Here is a 23,371-nt window from a genome sequence, read left to right as displayed (position 1 = left end):
CCAATGACTCCAATGACTCCAACGACTTCCAACGACTCCAATGACTCCCAATGACTCCCAATGACTCCCAGTGCTCCCAATGACTCCAATGACTCCCAATGACTCCCAATGACTCCCAATGACTCCAATGACTCCAACGGCTCCCAATGACTCCAACGACTGCAATGACTCCCAGTGACTCCAATGACTCCAATGACTCCCCAACGACTCCAATGACTCCCAATGACTCCCAACGACTCCCAATGACTCCCAATGACCCCCAATGACTCCCAATGACCCCAACGACTCCCAATGACTCCCAACGACTCCAACGACTCCAAATGACTCTCAATGACTCCCAATGACTCCCAGTGACTCCCAGTCACTTCCAATGACTCCCAGTGACTCCCAATGAGTCCCAGTCCCTCCCAATGACTCCCAGTGACTCCAATGACTCCAATGACTCCCAATGACTCCCAGTGGCTCCCAGTGGCACCTTGAGCGCGGGGATGTCGTCGGCGCGCACCACGAACTCGTCCCTCTCGCGGAAGATGCCCTCGCCGCCGCTCTCGGCCGCGTCCTCGTCGGTGTCCCCGCACACGGCCGCCGTCTCCTGCTTCTGCGCCAGGTGCAGCGCCCGCGCCTCCGCCGCCTCGCGCTCGGGGGAGGGGGGCGGGGGGGGCAGCGGGGGGGGCGGCGGGGGGGGCGCGGGGAGGGGAGAGGTGGCGGGGGGAGGCGGTGGGGGGGGCGGGGGTGGGGCGGGGGCGGGGGGGGGAGGGGGGCTGGGGGAGGGGGTGGGGGTGGGTGGGTGCTCCTGCGGGGGGGGGGACATCTAGGGGGAGAGAAATGGGGGGGGTGTCAGTGATTGGGAGGGTGGAGGCGGGGCTAAGGGACACTGTGAGCCACAGGGGGTCATGTGACCCCCAGGATGTCTCGATGGGACCCAGTGACCCCCAGAAAGTCCCTGTGACCCCCATAAGGTCCCTATGGGTCCCAGTGACCCCATGAGGTCCCTATGACCCCCAGAGACCCCAGTGACCCCATATGGTTCCTATGACCCCCAGTGACCCCATGAGGTCCCTATGACCCCCAGCGACCCCATATGGTCCCTATGACCCCCAGAAACCCCAATGACCCCCAATGACCCCTGTGACCCCATAAGGTCCCTATGACCCCCAGTGACCCCAGTGCCCTCGATACGGTCCCTATGACCCCAAATGACCCCTGTGACCCCGTAAGGTCCCTACGACCCCCAGAGACCCCAATGACCCCCATAAGGTCCCTATGACCCCCAGTGACCCCAGTGACCCCCATACAGTCCCTATGACCCCCAGTGACCCCATAAGGTCCCTATGACCCCCAGTGACCCCAATGACCCCCATACGGTCCCTATGACCCCCAGTGACCCCAGTGCCCCCGATACGGTCCCTATGACCACAAATGACCCCTGTGACCCTGTAAGGTCCCTATGACCCCCAGAGACCCCAATGACCCCCATATGGTCCCTATGACCCCCAGTGTCCCCCATACACTCCCTCTGCCCCCCAGTGACCCCAAGAGACCCCATAAGGTCCCTATGACCCTCAGAGACCCCAGTGACCCCATAAGGTCCATATGAACCCCAGAGACCCCAGTGACCCCATATGGTTCCTATGACCTCCAGTGACCCCATAAGGTCCCCATGACTCCCAGTGACGCCCATGAGGTCCCAATGACCCCCCGTGACCCCATATGGTCCCCATGACTCCCAGTGACGCCCATGAGGTCCCAATGACCCCCCGCGACCCCATATGGTCCCTATGACCCCCAGAAACCCCAATGACCCCCATACGCTCCCTATGACCCCCAATGACCCCAGTGACCCCCATAAGGTCCCTATGAGCCCCAGTGACCCCCATACGCTCCCTCTGCCCCTCAGTGACCCCATAAGGTCCCTATGACCTCCAGTGACCACAGTGACCCCCAGTGACCCCAAAAGCCCCTATAAGGTCCCTATGACCTCCAGTGACCCCAGTGACCCCCAGTGACCCCAAGAGCCCCCATAAGGTCCCTATGACCCCCAGTGACCCCAGTGACCCCCATGACCCCATACGGTCCCTATGACCCCCAGTGACCCCAGTGACCCCCATATGGTCCCTATGACCCCCAGTGCCCCCCATACACTCCCTCTGCCCCTCAGTGACCCCAAGACCCCCATAAGGTCCCTATGACCCCCAGTGACCCTCACTGACCCCAAGAGGCCCCATAAGGTCCCTATGACCCCCAGTGACCCCCAGTGACCCCAAGAGCCCCCATAAGGTCCCTATGACCCCCAGTGACCCCAGTGTCCCCAAGAGCCCCCATAAGGTCCCTATGACCCCCAGTGACCCCAGTGACTCCAAGAGCCCCCATAAGGTCCCTATGACCCCCAGTGACCCCCAGTGACCCCAAGAGCCCCCATAAGGTCCCTATGACCCCCAGTGACCCCCAGTGCCCCCAAGAGCCCCCACAAGGTCCCTATGACCCCCAGAGACCCCAATGACCGCCATACGCTCCCTCTGCCCCCCAGTGACCCCAAGAGATCCCATAAGGTCCCTCTGCCCTCCAGTGACCCCATAAGGTCCCTATGTCCTCCAGTGACCACAGTGACCCCCAGTGACCCCAAGAGCCCCCATAAGGTCCCTATGGCCCCCAGTGACCCCTGTGACCACCAATGGCCCCAGTGACCCCCATACGGTCCCTATGACCCCCAGTGACCCCATATGGTCCCTATGAACCCCAGTGACCCCAATGACCTCCATATGGTCCCTATGACCCCCAGTGCCCCCCATACACTCCCTCTGCCTCTCAGTGACCCCAAGAGCCCCCATAAGGTCCCTATGATCCCCAGTGACCCCCAGTGACCCCAAGAGCCCCCATAAGGTCCCTATGACCCCCAGTGACCCCAGTGCCCCCAAGAGCCCCCATAAGGTCCCTATGACCCCAAATGATCCCTGTGACCCCGTAAGGTCCCTATGACCCCTAGAGACCCCAATGACCCCCATACGGTCCCTATGACCCCCAGTGACCTCATAAGGTCCCTATGACCCCCAGTGACCCCCAGTGCCCCCAAGAGCCCCTATAAGGTCCCTATGACCCCCAGTGACCCCTAGTGCCCCCAAGAGCCCCCATAAGGTCCCTATGACCTCCAGTGACCCCAGTGACCCCCATACGGTCCCTATGACCCCCAGTGACCCCATAAGGTCCCTATGACCCCCAGTGACCCCAAGAGCCCCCATAAGGTCCCTATGACCCCCAGTGACCCCCAGTGCCCCCCAGAGCCCCCATAAGGTCCCTATGACCCCCAGTGCCCCCCAGAGCCCCCGTAAGGTCCCCACCGTGCGCGTCGGCGTCGCGGCGCTCGGGCGGGTCGTAGAGCGCGGAGATGGCGGAGCAGATGCTGTCCTGCAGGTCCTGGTTCTTGCCCACCGAGTCCTCCTCGTCGGACGAGAACGACGGCAGCGTCTCCAGGTTGCGCTTGAGCTCCTCGTCCAGGCGCTTGCAGGGGCTGGGGCACATGGGCAGCCCCTCCCCCTCCGCCCCCTCCAGCGCCGCCGCCGCCGCCCCTCCCCCCCCAGGCGGCAGCACGAATTGGGGGGGGCGGGGGGCGCGGGAGGGGCTGCCGGGGGGGGGCGGGGGGGGCTGGCGCTTGCCGGCCTTGAGGAAGTCCAGGAAGGACGCCATAAAGCCCGACTTGAGCTCCGGAGCCTTGTCGTCCGCCTCCTTGAGCTTGGCCTTGGCGCGGCACGGCAGCGCAGGATCGGGCCCCGGCGGGGCGGGGGTGGGGGCGGTGGGGGGGGGAACCCCCGGCTCCGGGGGGGGTGGTGGTGGGGGGGGATGGGCGGCTTTGGGGACGGGGAGCTTGAGCTGCGGAGAGAAGGGGGGGACACAATAGGGGGGGACATGGTGTCACACAGTGTCCACAGTTCCATCCAGTGTCACCCAGTGTCACCCAGTGTCCCCAGTACCACCCAGTGCCCCCCAGTTCCATCCAGTGTCCACAGTGCCACCCAGTTCCATCCAGTGTCACCCAGTGTCCCCAGTACCACCCAGTGCCCCCCAGTTCCATCCAGTGTCCACAGTGCCACCCAGTTCCATCCAGTGTCACCCAGTGTCCCCAGTGCCCACCAGTTCCATTCAGTGCCACCCAATATCCCCCAGTGCCACCCAGTGTCTCCCAATGCCACCCAATGTCTCCCAGTGCCAACGAGTTCCATCCAGTGCCACCCAATGTTTCCCAGTATCCCCAGTGCCACCCATTACCTCCCAGTGCCCCACAGTGTCCCCAGTGCCACCCAGTTCCATCCAGTGTCACCCAGTGCCATCCAGTGTCTCCCAGTGTCCCCCAATTCCATCCAGTGTCACCCAGTGTCCCCAGTGCCCACCAGTTCCATCCAGTGCCACCCAGTGTCTCCCAGTGTCATCCAGTTCCACCCAGTATGTCCCAGTGTCCCCCAGTGTCCCCAGTGCCACCCAGTGTCCCCAGTGCCACCCAGTTCCATCCAGTGTCCCCAGTGTCCCCAGTGCCACCCAGTGCCCCCCAGTCCCATCCAGTGTCACCCAGTGTCCCCAGTACCACCCAATGCCCCCCAGAGACCCAGAAAGTCCCTAAAGGTCCCAATGACTCCCAGAAGGTCCTTATGACCCCCAGAAGGTCCCAGAAGGTCCCTACGGACCCCAATGACACCCAGAAGATCCCTAGAGGTCTCTATGACCCCAGGAGGTCCTTATGACCCCCAGAAGGTCCCTATGATCCCCAGAAGGTCCCTATGACGCCCAGAAAGTCCCAATGACCCCCAGAAGCCCCTATGACCTCCAGAAGGTTCCCAACGCTCCCTATGACCCCCAGAAGGTCCCTACAGGTCCGAGGTCCTTAACGCTCCCAATGACCCCCAGAAGGTCCCAATGACCCCCAGAAGGTCCCTAGTGCTCCCTATGACCCCCAGGAGGTCCCTAAAGGTTCCTATGACCCCTAGAAGGTCCCAATGACCCCCAGAAGATCCCTAAAGGTCCCAGTAGGTCCTTATGACCCCCAAGGAGGTCCCAATGACCCCCAGAAGGTCCCAATGACCCCCAGAAGGTCCTTAGGAACCCCAAGAGGTCCCAATGACCCCCAGAAGGTCCCTAAAGGTCCCAATGACCCCCAGAAGGTCCTTAGGAACCCCAAGAGGTCCCAATGACCCCCAGAAGGTCCCAATGACCCCCAGAAGGTCCCTAATGCTCCCTATGAACCCAGGAGGTCACAATGACCCCCAGAGGGTCCCAATGACCCCCAGAAGGTCCCTAATGCTCCCTATGAACCCAGGAGGTCCCAATGACCCCCAGAAGGTCCCAATGACCCCCAGAATGTCCCTAATGCTCCCTATGACCCCCAGAAGGTCCCAATGACCCCCAGAAGGTCCCTAATGCTCCCTATGACCCCAGGAGATCCTTATGACCCCCAAGAGGTCCCAATGACCCCCAGAAGGTCCCAGGAGGTTCTTATGACCCCCAGAAGGTCCCTAAAGGTCCCAATGACCCCCAGAAGGTCCCTAATGCTCTGTATGACACCCAGAAGGTCCCAATGACCCCCAGAAGGTCCCTAATGCTCCCTATGACCCCCAGGAGGTTCTTATGACCCCCAGAAGGTCCCTAAAGGTCCCAATGACCCCCAGAAGGTCCCTAAAGGTCCCAGAAGGTCCCTACAGACCCCAATGACCCCCAGAAGGTCCCTAATGCTCCCTATGACCCCCAAAAGGTCCCAATGACCCCCCAGAAGGTCCCTACAGGTCCCAATGACCCCCAGAAGGTCCCTAATGCTCCCTATGACCCCCAAAAGGTCCCAATGACCCCCAGAAGGTCCTTATGAACCCCAAGAGGTGCCAATGACCCCCAGAGGGTCCCAATGACCCCCAGAAGGTCCCTAATGCTCCCTATGACCCCCAGGAGGTCCCTAATGCTCCCTATGACCCCCAGAGGCCCCCATGATCCCCAATGACCCCCCAAACGACCCAATGACCCCCCAAATGCCCCCCCCTCACCTTGAGCGGGCGCAGCGCGTCCCCGTCCCCCCCCGCGTCCTCCGGCCCCTTCCTGGCTCGGCCTCGGCCCCGGCCCCGCGGCGGCTTCTTGTTGCCCCCCCCATCGGGGAGGGGGGGCTGGAAAGCGGCGGGGGGGTGCGGGTGAGGGTGCGGGTGGGGCTGAGCCAGGGGGCGGATGCGGGGGCGTCCGCGGGGGCGGGGGGGCCCCTCGCGTTTGGGTTTGGTGGGTTTGCGCCCCCGTTTTTTAGGGGTGTGGGTGGGGGGGGGGGCGCAGAAGTCGATGTCCGGGGGGGGGCTGAGGCTGGGCCGGGCGCGGCAGCTGGAGATGAGGTCGGGGAGCAGGTCGGGCAGGCGGCGGCTGTTGAGGCGGATGTCGGCGGGCACGGCCGCCTTGTCCTCGTCGTCCTCGAACTCGTATTCCTGCGCGTAGTTCTTTTTTGGCGGGGGCGGGAAGGGTTCGCGCTTGCGGAGCAGGTGAAACGACGACGTCTTGAGGAGCTTCTTGGGTTTGGACGAGCAGAAGAGGGGGGTGGGTTGCGTGGGGGGGGGTTTAGGGGGTTCCCCCCCCCCGCCCGCTGTGCTTTGGATCAGCCCCAGCGGCTCCGCGTTGACGGTGGACGGCAGCTCGTGTTTGGGGGGGTCCAGCGTTAAGTTGGGGGGGGGTGCGGCGGGGGTGCAGAAGGGGGGGTAGGGTTGGCCCATGTCGTACGGGGGGGGTTTCATGGAGGAGCGGGCGGCGTCGTCATCGTCGTCGGGGGGTTTGGGGAAGTCGTCGGGGGGGGGTCCGAACATGTCCTCCATGGCGGGGAAGAAGCCGCGCTCCTCGTCCTGCAGCAGCGCGTCCGGGAAGCAGATGGACGTGAGCGGCACGAAGCGGCTCTTCCCCCCCCCCGCCGGGCTGCCCCCCTCCGAAAATTGGTCTTTGCTTTCTAATTGGGGGGGGGGCGGGCACTGCCGACCCCCCCTCGGGGTCCAGCAGGTGGCCCGGGGGTCCCTGCACCCCGCCGGGCTGCGCCAAGTGCGGCTCAAGCCCCAGGGGGGGCTCCAGGAAGTCTTGGATCTCCTGGGGGGGGGGCAGCACCTCCATGGAGTCCGGGGGTAGCGGGGGGGGCCCCTGGTGTAAATGGGCCTCGAGGAGCAGCTGCGGGGAGGGGGCGGCCGGGGGGGCGGGGGGGGCGGCGGGGGGGGGCGGCGGCGGCGGCGGGGGGGGGCGGCGGGGGGGGGCGGCATGCGCTGCTGTTCTAAGAGGTGCACGTCTAAAGGGGGGGGGCGCCCTTTGGGCCTTTGCGGGGGGGGGTGCAGCTGGCTCTGCGTGTGGGTCAAGACGGAGGGCAACAGGGGCCCCCCCCCCCCCCCGCCCCCAAATCGCCGGGGGGGTCCAAAAGCAACGCGTGGGGCTCCAGGGGGGGCCCGTGCTCGGGGGTCTTGCCCATGTACCCCAATTCTTTCCCCGGCCCCCCCGCTTTCTTCAGCTCCTGCGCGTACGAGTCGAGCGGCGCCGGAGCGGGGGGCACGGCGGCGCCGGAGCCGGCGGGGGGGGGGTGGCCGTAATGCACCACCGAGGTGGCCGCCAGCCCCTCGCCCCCCCCACCCCCCGGGCCGGCTTGGCCGGGGCCGCCCCCCCCGGCCCCCCGATATTCTTTGGGGCGCTCGGCCTTCTTCTTGTCCTTGAGCAGCGCCAGCTCCAGCGCCCCCGGCGCCTCCAGGTTGGAGTTGGGCCGGATGACGCTGTGCAGCTGGTAGCGCTCCTCCGCCTTCCCCAGCGCCCCGAACCCCCCCAGCGCCTTGCCGGGGCCCCCCCCGCGCTCCTCGCAGCCCCCCAGGCCCTCGCGGGGGGGGCTGGGCGCCTGCAGCAGGTGCTGGATCAGGAAATCCTCGTCCTCGCTGCGTTCGGCTCCCAAAAGCTCCGCGTCGCCTTTCCCGCCTTTCCCGAAGGTGCCGCCGGGGGGGGGCGGCGGCCGCTCCAGCGCCCCCCCCGCCGCGTAACCGGGGGTCATGAAGGAGGGGGACAGCACGGAGCCCAAATACTTGTGCGACTGCGCGGGGGACGCGCCGCTCTGGGGCCGCGCGGCCGGGGGGGACTGCAGGGGCCGGATGATGGGGGACGGGCTGGACCCCCCCATGGCGCCGTAGGGCAGCGGGGCCGGCATGGCGGGCGAGTGGCCGGTGCTGTAGGTGAGCGAGGGGCTGGCGGTGGGCAAGCCCTGCGCCTGGGGGGGCGGCGGGGGCGCCGGGGGGCCGTACCCCGCCGCGGGCCCCCCCTCGGGCTGCACGCCGTAGGGCAGCGCCTGCAGCTGCTCGGGGGAGTAGGTCTGGCCCTGGCTCACGCAGGGCTGCAGCGCCTGCCCGCCCTGCGCGCCCTGCGCGCCCTGCGCCGCGCCGAACCCCCCCCCGGGCTGCCCCGCGCCGCCCAGGCTCTGCGCCGCGGGGGGGTTGCCGCCGTACCCCCCGCCGCCCCCCGGCCCCATGGCCAGCAGGGTCTGCGCTTGGCCCGGGGAATACGCCGGCGACTGGCTGGCGATGACCGAGCTGGGTTTCGGGGTGCTGGGGGTGTAGCTGCTTTGGCACTTGGGGGTGGCGGTGGAGCGGGGGGGCTGGCGCGCCGTAGAGTAGCTCTTGGATTTGCCGCCGCCGTTGCCGGCGCCCCCGGAGTACGCCGGCGATTGGATGATGGGCCGGTAGCCTTGCGCCGGCTCCTGGCGCGGCGCTTGAGCCCCCGCCGGGGGGTTCTTGGGGGGCGGCTGCTGCTGCGGTTGCTGCGGCGGCTGCGGCTGCTGCTGGGAGCCCTCGGAGCTGGCGGGCGACTGCTCGCCCAAGGGGCTGCAGGGCAGCGCGGCGGCGGCGCGGTGCGGCATCTGCTGGTAGGCGCCGCCGCAGCTCAGGTAGTGCTGCAGGCCGTGCGGCGCGGGGGGCAGCTGCGCCTGGGCCCCCCCGGGGCGCTGGTAGTGCTTGATGACGCTGTCCTGGCGCGGCACGGCGCGCTCGGCGCCGCCGCCGAACACCGAGGCGTTGTAGAGCTGCGGCGGCGGCGGCGGCTGCTCCAGCAGGTTGAACTGCGAGGCGCCGGGCGGCGCGCGGTACGCGGGGCTCTGCGGCGGCAGCGCCGAGCCCAGCACGGCCGAGCCCAGGCGCTCGAAGCCCAGCGAGCCCGGCACGCTGGGCTGCGCCGGTTTGATGTGCAGCAGCGGGTCGTGGGGCGACAGGAGCCCGTTGGAGCCGGGGCTGAAGGCGGCGTCGGGCAGGCTGAGCGGGGAGCTCACCGGGAAGCTGCGCCCGCTGAAGGGCGCTGGGTGCTGGTAGGCGCTCAGCGCTGAGGACGACGGGAAGGTGCCCGAGCCCGGGAGGGCGCCCGAGATGAAGAGCTCGGCGGGGGCCGGAGTGTGCATGGCTGCAGGAGAACGGGGGCGGTTAGGGGGCGCGGGGGGATAGGGGGTGATGGAGCGCGCAGGGGAGACCTGGGGTGAGGGGGGGCGCTGGGGGGTAGATGGGGACGCCCTGGGGTGAGGGGGACACTGTGGGGTAGATAGGGACACACTGGGGTGAATGGGGATCCTGTGGGATACATAGGGACCCCCTGGGGTGAATAGGGGACCCCTGGGGTGAGGGGGACCCTGTGGGGTAGATAGGGACCCGCTGGGGTGAATAGGGGAGCCCTGGGGTGAGGGGGACACTGTGGGGTAGATAGGGACCCCCTGGGGTGAATAGGGGACCCCTCGAATGAGGGGGCACACTGTGGGGTAGATAGGGACACACTGGGGTGAATGGGGAACCCTGTGGGGTACATGGGGACCCCCTGGGGTGAATAGGGACCCCTGTGGGGTAGATGGGGACCCCCTGGGGTGAATAGGGGAGCCCTGGGGTGAGGGGGACACTGTGGGGTAAATAGGGACCCCCTGGGGTGAATAGGGGACCCCTGGGGTGAGGGGGACACTGTGGGGTAGATAGGGACCCCCTGGGATGAATAGGGACCCCCTGGGGTGAATGGGGACCCCCTGGGGTGAATGGGGATCCTGTGGGATACATAGGGACCCCCTGGGGTGAATAGGGGACCCCTGGAATGAGGGGGGACACTGTGGGGTAGATAGGGACCCGCTGGGGTGAATAGGGGAGCTCTGGGGTGAGGGGACACTGTGGGGTCAACAGGGACCCCCTGGGGTGAATGGGGATCCTGTGGGATACATAGGGACCCCCTGGGGTGAATAGGGGACCCCTGGGGTGAGGGGGACCCTGTGGGGTCAACAGGGACCCCCTGGGGTGAATGGGGACCCTGTGGGGTGAATAGGGACACTCTGGGCTGAGTAGGGACACTGGCGTGAGTGGGGACACTGTGGGGGTAAATAGGGACACCCTGGGGTGAGTGGGGACCCACTGGGTGAGTGGGGACACTGTGGGGGGAATAGGGGAGCCCTGGGGTGAGGGGGACACTGTGGGGGTAAATAGGGACCCCTTGGGGTGAGTGGGGACCCCCTGGGGCAGATCCCCCCACTCCCACCCAGGTCCGTGTGTCCCCCAGGTCCATGCATCCCCCCCAGTCAGTCTGTCCCCCACCCAGGTCCGTGTGTCCCCACAGGGTCCGTCTGTCACCACCCAAGTCAACATGTCCCCCCCAGGTCCGTGTGTCTCTCCCAGTCAGTCTGTCCCTCCGCTCCCTCTGTCCCCTCTGGTCAGTCTGTCCTCCTGGGTCCCTCTGTCCCCCCGGGTCCCTCTGTCCCCCCGGGTCCATGTGTCCCCCCTGGGTCAGTCTGTTCCCCCAGTCTCTCTGTCCCTCTGTCCCCCTGGTCAGTCTGTCCCCCCACGTCCGTGTGTCCCCCTGCCCCATGTGTCCCCCCCTGCATCTGTGTGTCCCCCCAGTCCGTGTGTCCCCCCGGTCCGTGTGTCCTGCCCTGTGTCCGTTGTCCCTCCCCAGTCCGTCTGTCCCACCGTGTCCGTCTGTCCCCCTCAGTCTGTCTGTCCCCAGGGTCCCTCTGTCCCCCCCAGTCCGTGTGTCCCCGTGTCCCCCCTCGTGTCCATGTGTCCCCCCCGTGTCCGTGTGTCCCCCCTGTGTCCGTGCCCCCGTGTGTCCGTTTGTCCCCCCTGGTCCATCTGTCCCCCTTGTCCGTATGTCCCCCTGGTCCATGTCCTCCCCCGTGTCCATATGTCCCCCCTGGGTCCGTGTGTCCCCCCCGTGTCCGTGTGTCCCCCCCAGTCTGTCTGTCTCCCTTGGTCCGTCTGTCCCCCCCAGTCCGTGTGTCCCCACAGTCCGTATGTCCTCCCGGTCCGTGTGTCCCCCCAGTCCGTGTGTCCCCCCCTGTGTCCGTGCTGTCCCCCCAGTCTGTGTGTCCTGCCCTGTGTCCGTGTCCGTGCGCCTGTGTCCGTGTGTCCCCCAGTCCGTGTGTCCCCCCCTTGTGTCCATGTGTCCCCCCCAGTCCATGTGTCCCCCTGGGTCCGTCTGTCCCCCCCTGGTCCCTCTGTCCCCTCCAGTCCGTGTGTCCCCCCAGTCCGTGTGTCTCCCCGGTCTGTGTGTTCCCCCCCGTGTCCGTGTGTCCCCCCCTGGTCCATCTGTCCCCCTTGTCCGGTATGTCCCCCCTTGTCCGTGTCCCCTCTTCGTGTCCGTATCCCCCTCTGTGTCCGTATCCCCCTCTGTGTCCGTGTGTCCCCCCGGTCTGCCTGTCCCCCCTGGGTCCATGTGTCCCCCATGGTCAGTCTGTCCCCCCTGGGTCACATGCCCCCCTGTGTCCGTGTGTCCCCCCATGTCCATTGTGTCCCCCACTCCGTCTGCTTCCCCCCGTGTCCGTGAGTCCCCCCATGTCCGTGTGTCCCGTCGTGTCCATGTGTCCCCCCAGTCCGTGTGTCCCCGTGTCTGTGTCCCCCTCTGTGCCCGTGTGTCCCCCCATGTCCATGTGTCCTCCAGTCCATGTGTCCCCCCCGTGTCCGCGGCGTCCCGCGGTGTCCGTGTGTCCGTACCGGTCTGCCAGGAGGGCGTGCGGAACTGGGAGAGCAGGGAGGATGCCGAGGGCCCCGGCTGCGGCGCCCGCGACTCCAGCGCCGAGATCAGGTTCATGACCGAGGCGTCGGGGGCCGCCCCCCCCGCGTGGTGCAGCCCGGTCTCAAACAGCCCCGACAGCCCTGCGGACACCGCAACGCCTGCCACACCCACACCGGGGACACCGGGACACCGGGGGACGGGGGACAGGGGACACCGCAACGCCTGCCACACCCACACCGGGGACAGGGGACACCGGGGACAGGGGACACCGCAACGCCTGCCACACCCACACCGGGGACAGGGGACACCGGGGACAGGGGACACCGCAACGCCTGCCACACCCACACCGGGGACAGGGGACACCGGGGACACCGGGGACAGGCGACACCGCAACGCCTGCCACACCCACACCGGGGACACCGGGGACAGGGGACACCGCAACGCCTGCCACACCCACACCGGGGACAGGGGACACCGGGGACAGGGGACACCGCAACGCCTGCCACACCCACACCGGGGACAGGGGACACCGGGGACACCGGGGGACAGGGGACACCGCAACGCCTGCCACACCCACACCGGGGACACCGGGGACAGGGGACACCGCAACGCCTGCCACACCCACACCGGGGACACCGGGGACAGGGGACACCGCAACGGCCTGCCACACCCACACCGGGGACAGGGGACACCGGGGACAGGGGACACCGCAACGCCTGCCACACCCACACCGGGGACACCGGGGACAGGGGACACCGCAACGCCTGCCACACCCACACCGGGGGACAGGGGACACCGGGGACACCGGGGGACGGGGGGACAGGGGACACCGCAACGCCTGCCACACCACACCGGGGACACCGGGGACACCGGGGACACCGGGGGACACCGCAACGCCTGCGACATCGACACCGGGGACAGGGGACACCGGGGACACCGGGGACCACCGCAACGCCTGCCACACCCACACCGGGGACACCGGGGACACCGGGGACAGGGGACACCGCAACGCCTGCGACACCGACACCGGGGACAGTGTGGGGACAGGGGACACCGCACCGCGTGGGACGGGGACACCGGGGGACACCGGGGACACCGGGGACACCGGAGACACCGGAGACACCGGAGACACCGGGGACACCGTGGACACTGCACCGCGTGGGATGGGGGACACTGGGGACAGTGTGGGGACACCGGGGACACCAGGGGACAGGGGACAGGGGACAGGGGACACCGCACCGCATGGGACACCGACACCGGGGACAGTGTGGGGACACCGGGGACACCGGGGACACCGGGGGACAGGGGACACCGCAACGCCTGCGACACCGACACCGGGGACAGTGTGGGGACAGGGGACACCGCACCGCGTGGGACGGGGACACCGGGGACACCGGGGGACACCGGGGACACCGCACCGTGTGGGACGGGGGACACTGGGACAGTGTGGGGACACCGGGGACACCGGGGGACAGGGGACAGGGGACACCGCAACGCCTGGGACACCGACACCGGGGACACCGGGGGAGAGGGGACACACACCAGGGGACAGGGGACAGCGAGGGACAGGGGACACCAGGGGACAGTGAGGACAGGGGACACCGCACCGCGTGGGATGGGGACACTGGGGACAGGGGACACCGCACTGCGTGGGACGGGGACGCCGGGGACACCGGGGACAGGGGACACCGCAACACGTGGGACAGGGACACCGGGGGACAGTGTGGGGACAGTGTGGGGACAGGGGACACCGGGGGACAGGGGACACACACCAGGGGACAGCGAGGGACAGGGGACAATCTGAACAGCAGGGGACAGCGTGGGACGGGGGACAGGGACACCAGGGGACAGTGAGGGACAGGGGACACCGCACCACGTGGGACGGGGACACCGGGGACACTGGGGACAGTGGGGGACAGGGGACACCGGGGGACAGGGGACACCGCACCGCGTGGGACGGGGACACCGGGACACCAGGGACACCGGGGACAGTGTGGGGACAGGGGACACTGCACCGCGTGGGACGTGGGACAGGGACACTGGGGACAGGGGACACACACCAGGGGACAGGGGACACCGCACTGCGTGGGACGGGGACACCGGGGACACCGGGGGACAGGGGACACCGCAACGCGTGGGACGGGGACACCGGGGACAGGGGACACCGCACCGCGTGGGACGGAGACACCGGGGACACCGGGGACAGTGTGGGGACAAGGGGACACCGCACCGCATGGGACGGGGACACCGGGGACACCGAGGGACAGGGGACACCGCACCGCGTGGGACGGGGACACCGACACCAGGGACACCGGGGGACAGGGGACAGCGCACCGCGTGGGACAGGGACACCAGGGGACAGTGTGGGGACAGTGTGGGGACAGGGGACACCGGGGGACACCAGGGACAGGGGACACCGCACCGTGTGGGACGGGGACACCGGGGACACACACCAGGGGACAGCAAGGGACAGGGGATAACATGGCACAGCAGGGGACAGTGTGGGACAGGGGACACCAGGGGACAGTGAGGGACAGGGGACACCGCACCGTGTGGGACAGGGACACTGGGGACAGTGTGGGGACAGGGGACACCGTCGGGACACCGCACCGCATGGGACAGGAGACATCGACACCGGGGGACAAGGGACACCAGGGGACAATGTGGGACAGCAGGGGACACCGCACCGTGTGGGACGGGGGACGGGGACACTGGGGACAGTGTGGGGACAGGGGACACCGGGGGACAGCGTGGACGAGGGACACACACCAGGGGACAGCATGCGACAGGGGACACAGGGGGACAGGGGACACCAGGGACAGGGGACACCAGGGGGACACCAGGGACAGCGAGGGACAGGGGACACTGGGGGACAGGGGACACTGGGGACACCAGGGACAGGGGACACACACCAGGGGACATAGGACAGCATGGAGACAGGGGACATCAGGGGACACACACCAGGGGGACAGGGGACAGCGTGGGACAGCAAGGGACAGGGGACACACACCAGGGGACACCGGGGACATCAGGGGACACACACCAGGGGACAGGGGACACCGGGGGACAGCGTGGGACGGTGGACAGGGACACCAGGGGACACCAGGGGACAGGGGACACCGGGGACACCGGGGACAGGGGACACACACCAGAGGACAGGGGACATGGGACAATGTGGGGACAGGGGACACGGGGGGACAGGGGACACACACCAGGGGACAGCGTGAGACAGCAAGGGACAGGAGACACACCATACAGGACAGGGAACAGCGTGGGACAGTGCGGGGACACCAGGGGACAGCATGGGGACAGTGTGGGACAGGTGGGACAGGGGACAGTGTGGGGACAGGGGATAGCGCGGGACAATGCAGGGACACCACGGGACAGGGGACACACTGGGGACAGCGTGGGACAGGGAACACGCTGGGGACAGTGCAGGGACACAATGGGGACAGCGTGGGGACAACAGAGGGACAGTGCGGGACGGGAGACACACAGTGCGGGACGGGGGACAGCGTGGGACAGTGCGGGGACAATGTGGGGACAGCGCGGGATGGGGGACACGCTGGGGACACTGTGGGGACACCCTCCCCCTGCAAGACAGGGGACACCACCCCGGAACAGGGGACACTGTGGGGACACCTGTCTGGGACATGGGACACCATGGGGACACCATGGGGACAACCCCCCAGGACAGGGGACACTGTGGGGACACCATGGGGACACCCCCCCGGTACAGGGGACACTGTGGGGACACCATGGGACACCCCCCCTGGGACAGGGGACAGTGTGGGGACACCATGGGGACACCATGGGGACATGGTGGGGACACTCCTTTGGGACATGGGACAGTGTGGGGACACCCCCCTGGGACAGGGGACAGCATGGGGACACCTTGGGGACACCCCCCCCCCCCCCAAGACAGGGGACAGTGTGGGGACACTGTGGGGACACCATGGGGACACCCCCATGGGACAGGGGACAGTGTGGGGACACCCAGCCCCCCAAGATAGGACACCATGGGGACACCCCCCTTGGAACAAGGGACAGTGTGGGGACATCATGGGGACGTGGGGGGGACACCCATCTGGGACAGGGGACACCCATCTGGACACCCCTCTGAGACAAGGACAGTGTGGGGACACCCCCCAGGACAGGGACAATGTGGGGACAGTATAGGGACACCCGACCCCCGCAAAGAGGGACACCATGGGGACACCCCTCTGGGACAGGGGACAGTGTGGGGACACCACAGGGACACCATGGGGACACCCCCCCGGGACATGGAACACCCTGGGGACACCCCACGGGACAGGGGACACCCTGGGGACACCCCACGGGACAAGGGACACCCTGGGGACACCCTGGGGACACATGTGGGTCCATGAATGGAACACGGGGACATGGGGACACATGTGGGGCCACGGAGCTTGGGGACATGGGGACAAAGGGCCACGGGAAGCACAGGTTACGGTGACAAAGGGACCCAGCGTTGGGGTGTCACAATGACAAGAGTTTGGGGTGACAAAGGAACAAGGGGACACAGGGGGCGCAGGGACAAAGAGACACAAGGGTTGCGGTGTTGCGGTGTCACGGTGACAAAGTGACAGGGGACAGAGGGGATGTGGTGTCAAAGGGACCTGGGGACCGTAGGGTGGTGGTGATGAAGGGACCCCAGGTTGGGGTGACACGGGGTCAAGGTGACACGGGGTCAAGGTGACAAAGGGACCTGGCGCTGGGGTGACACAATGACGCACGGTTGGGTGTCACGGTGACACGGGGTGACATGGTTGGGGTGACATGGTTGGGGTGACACGAATTTGGGGTGACACGAGTTTAGGGTGATGGGGCGTCAAGGTGACTCGGTGACAAAAGGACCTGGGATTGGGTGACATGGGGACACGGTGACAAAGGGACCGGGGTCAAGGGGACACCGTGGGGACACGGGGGGTCACGGGGTCTCCAGGGATGGGGGTGACATGGTGACAAAGGGGGGGTGACATGGGGGGGACAGGTGCTACCTGGGCCCATAGCCCTACAGGGGTGGGGGTTTCCTGGGGGGTGACAAAGGGGGTGACAAAGGAACAAGGGCACTGTGGGGACACGGGGGTCGCGGTGACAAAGAGACCAGAGGGTCACGGTGACAAAGCGACAGGGGATGGAGGGGACGTGGTGACAAAGGGACCTGGGGACTGGGTGACATGGGGGGTGACAGTACCTGGGGGGTGGTGGGGGTGACAAAAAGGGTGACAAAGGGGGTGACCAGTACCTGGGGGATGACATGGGGGGTGACACAGGGGGGTGATGGTACCTGGGGGGTGGTGACAGTGACAAGGGGGGTGACGTGGGGAGTGACAAGAGGGTTGATGGGGGGGGTGTGGTGATGGTTATAAGGGGGGGTGACATGGGGGGTAACAAGAGGGTCAATGGAGGGGTGACACGGGGGGGGTGACACGGGGGGGTGGTGACGGTGACAAGGGGAGGTGACATGGGGGGTGACAAGAGGGTTGATGGGAGAGGTGACAGTGACAAGGGCGGAGACATGGGCTTGACGTGAGAGGTGACAAGATGGTTGAGGTGACAAGGGGGGTGACACAGGGGGTGACACAGGGGGGTGGCGACGGGGACAAGGGGAGTGACAAGAGGGGTGACAAGAGGGGTGACAAGAGGGGTGACAAGAGGGGTGACAAGAGGGGTGACAAGAGGGGTGACTGGGGGCAGTGACGGTGACAAGGGCAGAGACCTGCGATTGACATAAGGGGTGACAAGATGCTTGATAGGGGAGGTGACACAGGTGGTGACGATACGTAGTGGCGGGTGACAGTGACAAGGGGGGGTGACACGGGGGGTGACCCGGGGGGTGGCAGTACCTGGGGGGTGGTGATTGGCCGCATAGCCCTGCAGCGGGTGTGGGGCGCCGTAGGGCTGTCGGTGCAGCAGGTCGGGGTCGGGGTGCGACCCCCGCGACCCCCCGTACACCAGGCTGGGGGGACAGGGACGTCAGTCACACCCGCGGGGACACCCCCGAACACCCCGACGCGGTTGGGAGCGCCCACGGGTGTGCAACAATCGGTACACGCGGTTGTGAGGGCCAATGCGTGCGCAACAGTCGGTGCATGCGATTGTGAGCGCTCATGGGTGTGCAACAGTCGTTACATGCGGTTGTGAGCACCTGTGGGTGTGCAAAGGGTGTGACACATGTCTGGGAGTGCCCACGGGTGTGCAACAGTCGGTACACGCGGTTGTGAGCATTCATGGTTGTGCAACACTTGTTACACGTGCATGTGCATGTGCAACAGTCGTTACATGCGGTTGTGAGCACCCACGTGTGTGCAACAGTCGGTACATGCGGTTGTGAGCACCCACGCGTGTGCAACAGTCGGTACATGCGGTTGTGAGCACCCACGCGTGTGCAACAGTCGGTACACACGGTTGTGAGCGCTCATGGGTGTGCAACAGTTGTTACATGCGGTTGTGAGTGCCCACCGGTCTGCAACAGTCATTACATGCGTTTCTGAGCGCTCATGTGTGTGTAACAGTTGTTACATGCGGTTGTGAGTGCCCACAGGTCTGCAACACTCATTAGATGCGGTTGTAAGCACCCACAGATGAACAATGGCGGTGACAAGTGTTTGTGAGTACCCACGGGTGTGCAACAGTCGCTACATGTGGTTGTGAGCGCTCACGCGTGTGCAACAGTTGTTACATGCGGTTGTGAGTGCCCACAGGTCTGCAACAGTCATTACACGCGGTTGTGAGCACCTGTGGCGTACAGAGGGTGTGACACGTGGTTGTGAGTGGCCACGGGTGTGCAACAATCATTACACGTGGTTTTGAGCGGCCCACGGGTGTGCAACAGTCATTACACGATTGTGAGCAGCCCATGCGCGTGTAACGGGTGTGATACACAGTAGTGAGTGGCCCATGGGTGTGCAACAGCCATGACACGTGGTTGTGAGCACTCACGGGTGTGCAACAGTCGTGACACACGGTTCTGAGCACCCACGGGTGTGCAACAGTCGCGACATGACACACAACCCCATGCAGCAGCACAATAAGCACGATGGGCGGTTGTGAGCAGGTCACAGTGTGACGGGTGTGACCCACACACGCGCCGCGGTTGTGCAACAGGCGCACAACAGGCGCGACCCCCGCACAGACGTGCACCGAGTGTGATGCGCGGCACCAAATCGTTCACAGTCGTTCGACAGGTGTTGTGAAAAGCTCGGGGTGCGACGGACGGCGCAGAACCAGCTACAGTCGCGCAACAGGTGCCGCAGCGCGGTTGTGAACACCCCGCGGGTGTGCAAGGGGGTGATGCACCGACGAAGCCACCACCGCGAGCCCCTCGTGCAACAGGCGCTTGTGCAACACGCGTGACGTGCTCCGCACCGCGCAACAGGCGCAGAACCGGGGACCGCGGCAACACCTGCTGCACCAGGACCCCAACACCTGGTGCACAGACACACAAGCACCCCAACACTTGGTGCACGGACACCCCAAAACCTGTTGCACGGACACCCCAACACCTGGTGCACAGATACACAAGCATCCTAACACCCGGTGCAGGGACACCCCAGCACCCCAATACCTGGTGCACGGACACCCCAAAACCTGGTGCACGGACACCCCAGCACCAGCTGCAGCGGGACCTTCAGCACCCACAGCACAGACACCCCAGCACCCCAACACCTGGTGCACGGACACCCAGGTACCCCAATATTCTTGCACCCTCAGTCCTGGTGCACAGAGACCAGAGCCCCCAGTGCAGGGACCCCCCAACACATGGTGCAGGGACACCCCAGCACCCAGAGCACGGCGCCCCCAGCACCCCAACACCTGGTGCACAGAGACCTGAGCCCCCAGTGCACCCCAACACCTGGTGCAGGGACACCCCAATACTTGGTGCAGGGACATCCCAGCACCCCAATAACTGGTGCACAGATATACAAGCACCCCAATACTTGGTGCATGGACACCCCAGCACCCCAACACCTGGTGCACAGAGACCTGAGCCCCCAGTGCACCCCAACACCTGGTGCAGGGACACCCCAGCACCCCAACGTCTGGTGCAGGGACACCCCAGCACCCAATACCTGGTGCAGGGACACCCCAGCACCCCAATACCTGGTGCACAGAGACATGAGCTCCTGGTGCACCCCAACACCTGGTGCATCGACCCCCCAGCACCCAGAGCATGGACACCCCAGCACCCCAACACCTGGTGCACAGATACACAAGCACCCCAGCACCTGGTGCATGGACACCCCAGCACCCCAACAACCTGGTGCACGGACACTCCAGCACCCAGAGCAGAGCGCCCCCAGCACCCAACACCTGGTGCACAGATACTCTAGCACCCCAATACCCGGTGCACAGACAACCCAGCACCCCAACATCTGGTGCACGGACACCCCAGCACCTGGTGCACAGAGACCTGAGCCCAGTGTACCCCAACACCTGGTGCACTGACCCCCCCAGCACCCAGAGCACGAACCCCCAGCACCCCAATACTTGGTGCACAGACACCCCAGCACCCCAATACTTGGTGCACAGACATCCCAGCACCCCAATAACTGGTGCACAGAGACATGAGCTCCTGGTGCACCCCAACACCCAGTGCACAGACACCCCAGCACCCCAATACCTGGTGCACAGATACACAAGCACCCCAGCACCCAGAGCACGGCCCCCCCAGCACCCCAACACCTGGTGCATGGACACCCCAGCACCCCAACACCTGGTGCACTGACCCCCCCAGCACCCCAATACCGGGTGCACAGAGACCTGAGCCCCCAGTGCACCCCAACACCTGGTGCAGGGACACCCCAATACTTGGTGCATGGACACCCCAGCACCCCAATATCTGGTGCATGGACACCCCAGCACCCCAATAACTGGTGCACAGATACACAAGCACCCCAACACCTGGTGCATGGACACCCCAGCACCCAGAGCACGGCGCCCCCAGCACCCCAATACCTAGTGCACAGACACCCCAGCACCCCAATAACTGGTGCACAGAGACCTGAGCTCCTGGTGCACCCCAACACCTGGTGCATGGACACCCCAGCACCCCAACATTTGGTGCATGGACACCCGAGCTCCAGTGCACCCCAACACCTGGTGCAGGGACACCCCAACACTGACTGCACCGGGACCTCAGCACTCAGAGCACAGATGCCCCAGCATCCCAATACCTGGTGCACAGAGACATGAGCCTCCAGTGCACCCCAATATCTGGTGCACCGACCCTCCCAGCACCCAGAGCACGAACCCCCAGCACCCCAATACTTGGTGCATGGACACCCCAGCACCCCAATAACTGGTGCACAGAGACTTGAGCTCCTGGTGCACCCCAACACCTGGTGCATGGACACCCCAGTACCTGGTGCAGGACATCTCAGCACCCCAACACCTGGTGCACAGAGACCTGAGCCCCCAGTGCACCCCAACACCTGGTGCAGGGACATCTCAGCACCCCAACACCTGGTGCACAGAGACCTGAGCCCCCAGTGCACCCCAACACCTGGTGCACCGACCTCCCCAGCACCCAGAGCACGAACCCCCAGCACCCCAATACTTGGTGCATGGACACCCCAGCACCCCAATACTTGGTGCACAGACATCCCAGCACCCCAATAACTGGTGCACAGAGACTTGAGCTCCTGGTGCACCCCAACACCCAGTGCACAGACACCCCAGCACCCCAACACCTGGTGCACAGATACACAAGCACCCCAGCACCCAGAGCACGGCCCCCCCAGCACCCCAACAACTGGTGCATGGACACCCCAGCACCCCAACACCTGGTGCACTGACCCCCCCAGCACCCCAATACCGGGTGCACAGAGACCTGAGCCCCCAGTGCACCCCAACACCTGGTGCAGGGACACCCCAATACTTGGTGCATGGACACCTCAGCACCCCAATACCTGGTGCATGGACACCCCAGCACCCCAATAACTGGTGCACAGATACACAAGCACCCCAACACCTGGTGCATGGACACCCCAGCACCCAGAGCACGGCCCCGCCCCAGCACCCCAATACTTAGTGCACACACCCCAGCACCCAATAACTGGTGCACAGAGACCTGAGCTCCTGGTGCACCCAACACCTGGTGCATGGACACCCCAGCACCCCAACATTTGGTGCATGGATACCTGAGCCCCAGTGCACCCCAACACCTGGTGCAGGGACACCCCAACACTGACTGCACCGGGACCTCAGCACTCAGCACAGATGCCCCAGCACCCCAATACCTGATGCACAGAGACCTGAGCCCCCAGTGCACCCCAATACCTGGTGCACCGACCCTCCCAGCACCCAGAGCACGAACCCCCAGCACCCCAATACTTGGTGCATGGACACCCCAGCACCCCAATACTTGGTGCACAGACATCCCAGCACCCCAATAACTGGTGCAGAGAGACTTGAGCTCCTGGTGCACCCCAACACCCAGTGCACAGACACCCCAGCACCCCAACACCTGGTGCACAGATACACAAGCACCCCAGCACCCAGAGCACGGCCCCCCCAGCACCCCAACACCTGGTGCATGGACACCCCAGCACCCCAACACCTGGTGCACAGATACACAAGCACCCCAATACCGGGTGCACAGAGACCTGAGCCCCCAGTGCACCCCAACACCTGGTGCAGGGACACCCCAATACCTGGTGCATGGACACCCCAGCACCCCAATAACTGGTGCACAGATACACAAGCACCCCAACACCCGGTGCACCGCCCCCCAGCACCCAGAGCACGAACCCCCAGCACCCCAATACTTGGTGCACGGACACCCTAGCACCCAACAGCCCCCTCCCCCACCCCCCCCGCCCCCCCCGCCGGTGCCGCCGCTCACCTGGCCTTGGCGGAGCGCTCGTAGGTCCAGCCGGGCCCGGCGGCCAGCGGGTCCCCGAAGCCGGCGGCCGGGTAGTTCCTGTCCATGGGGGCGGCGGGGCGGGGCGGGGCGGGACGGGCCGGGCCCCCCCGGGGCGCCCCCGGGGCCGGGCCGGGCGCTGGGCCGAGGCGGCGGCGGCGGCGGCGGCGGGAGCGCTCACGGAGCGGCCATGTTGGCTGGCGGGGCCGCGCCGCCGCCGCTTCCTCCCACAATGCACCGCGCGGCGGGGCGGGGGGCGGGGCCGGGCGGCGGGAGCGCGAAGGGGGGCGGGGACAAGCGGCGGCGGGAGCGCGAAGGGGGCGGGGCCGGAGAGAGGCGGGGGGCGGAGCGATGGTTCTGGGGGGAAAAGGGGCGGAGCGAAGGGCGGGGCCAAGAGGTGGCGGGGAGAGCGAGGGAGCGCGACCAGAGAGAGGCGGCGGGGGCGGGGCCAGAGAGCGCGGGAGCGCGAAAGGGGCGGGGCCAGAGAGCGGCAGGGGGCGG

The 23,371-nt window shown here is 66.3% G+C and overlaps 1 protein-coding gene across 1 annotated transcript in view; it reads right to left on the bottom strand.

Moving 5' to 3' along the window:
* Positions 1-22,938, bottom strand: part of PRR12 (proline rich 12) — a gene marked incomplete at its 5' end in the record, with an annotated part of 49,028 nt that extends 26,090 nt beyond the window's left edge. Inside the window, 10 exon segments of the mRNA XM_080364454.1 lie at positions 476-805; positions 807-811; positions 3,336-3,864; positions 6,018-6,950; positions 6,952-7,229; positions 7,232-7,369; positions 7,372-9,405; positions 11,961-12,122; positions 17,853-17,965; positions 22,853-22,938. Coding sequence (XP_080220580.1) covers positions 476-805; positions 807-811; positions 3,336-3,864; positions 6,018-6,950; positions 6,952-7,229; positions 7,232-7,369; positions 7,372-9,405; positions 11,961-12,122; positions 17,853-17,965; positions 22,853-22,938 — 4,608 coding nt within the window.
* Positions 22,939-23,371: the final 433 nt, after the last annotated feature.

The sequence above is a fragment of the Nesoenas mayeri genome, assembly GCF_963082525.1.
Source record: "Nesoenas mayeri genome assembly, contig: SCAFFOLD_154, whole genome shotgun sequence".
NCBI classification, from domain to species: domain Eukaryota; kingdom Metazoa; phylum Chordata; class Aves; order Columbiformes; family Columbidae; genus Nesoenas; species Nesoenas mayeri.
Note: the sequence above shows the minus strand (reverse complement) of the source record. Positions and strands in the feature narration are given on the sequence as shown.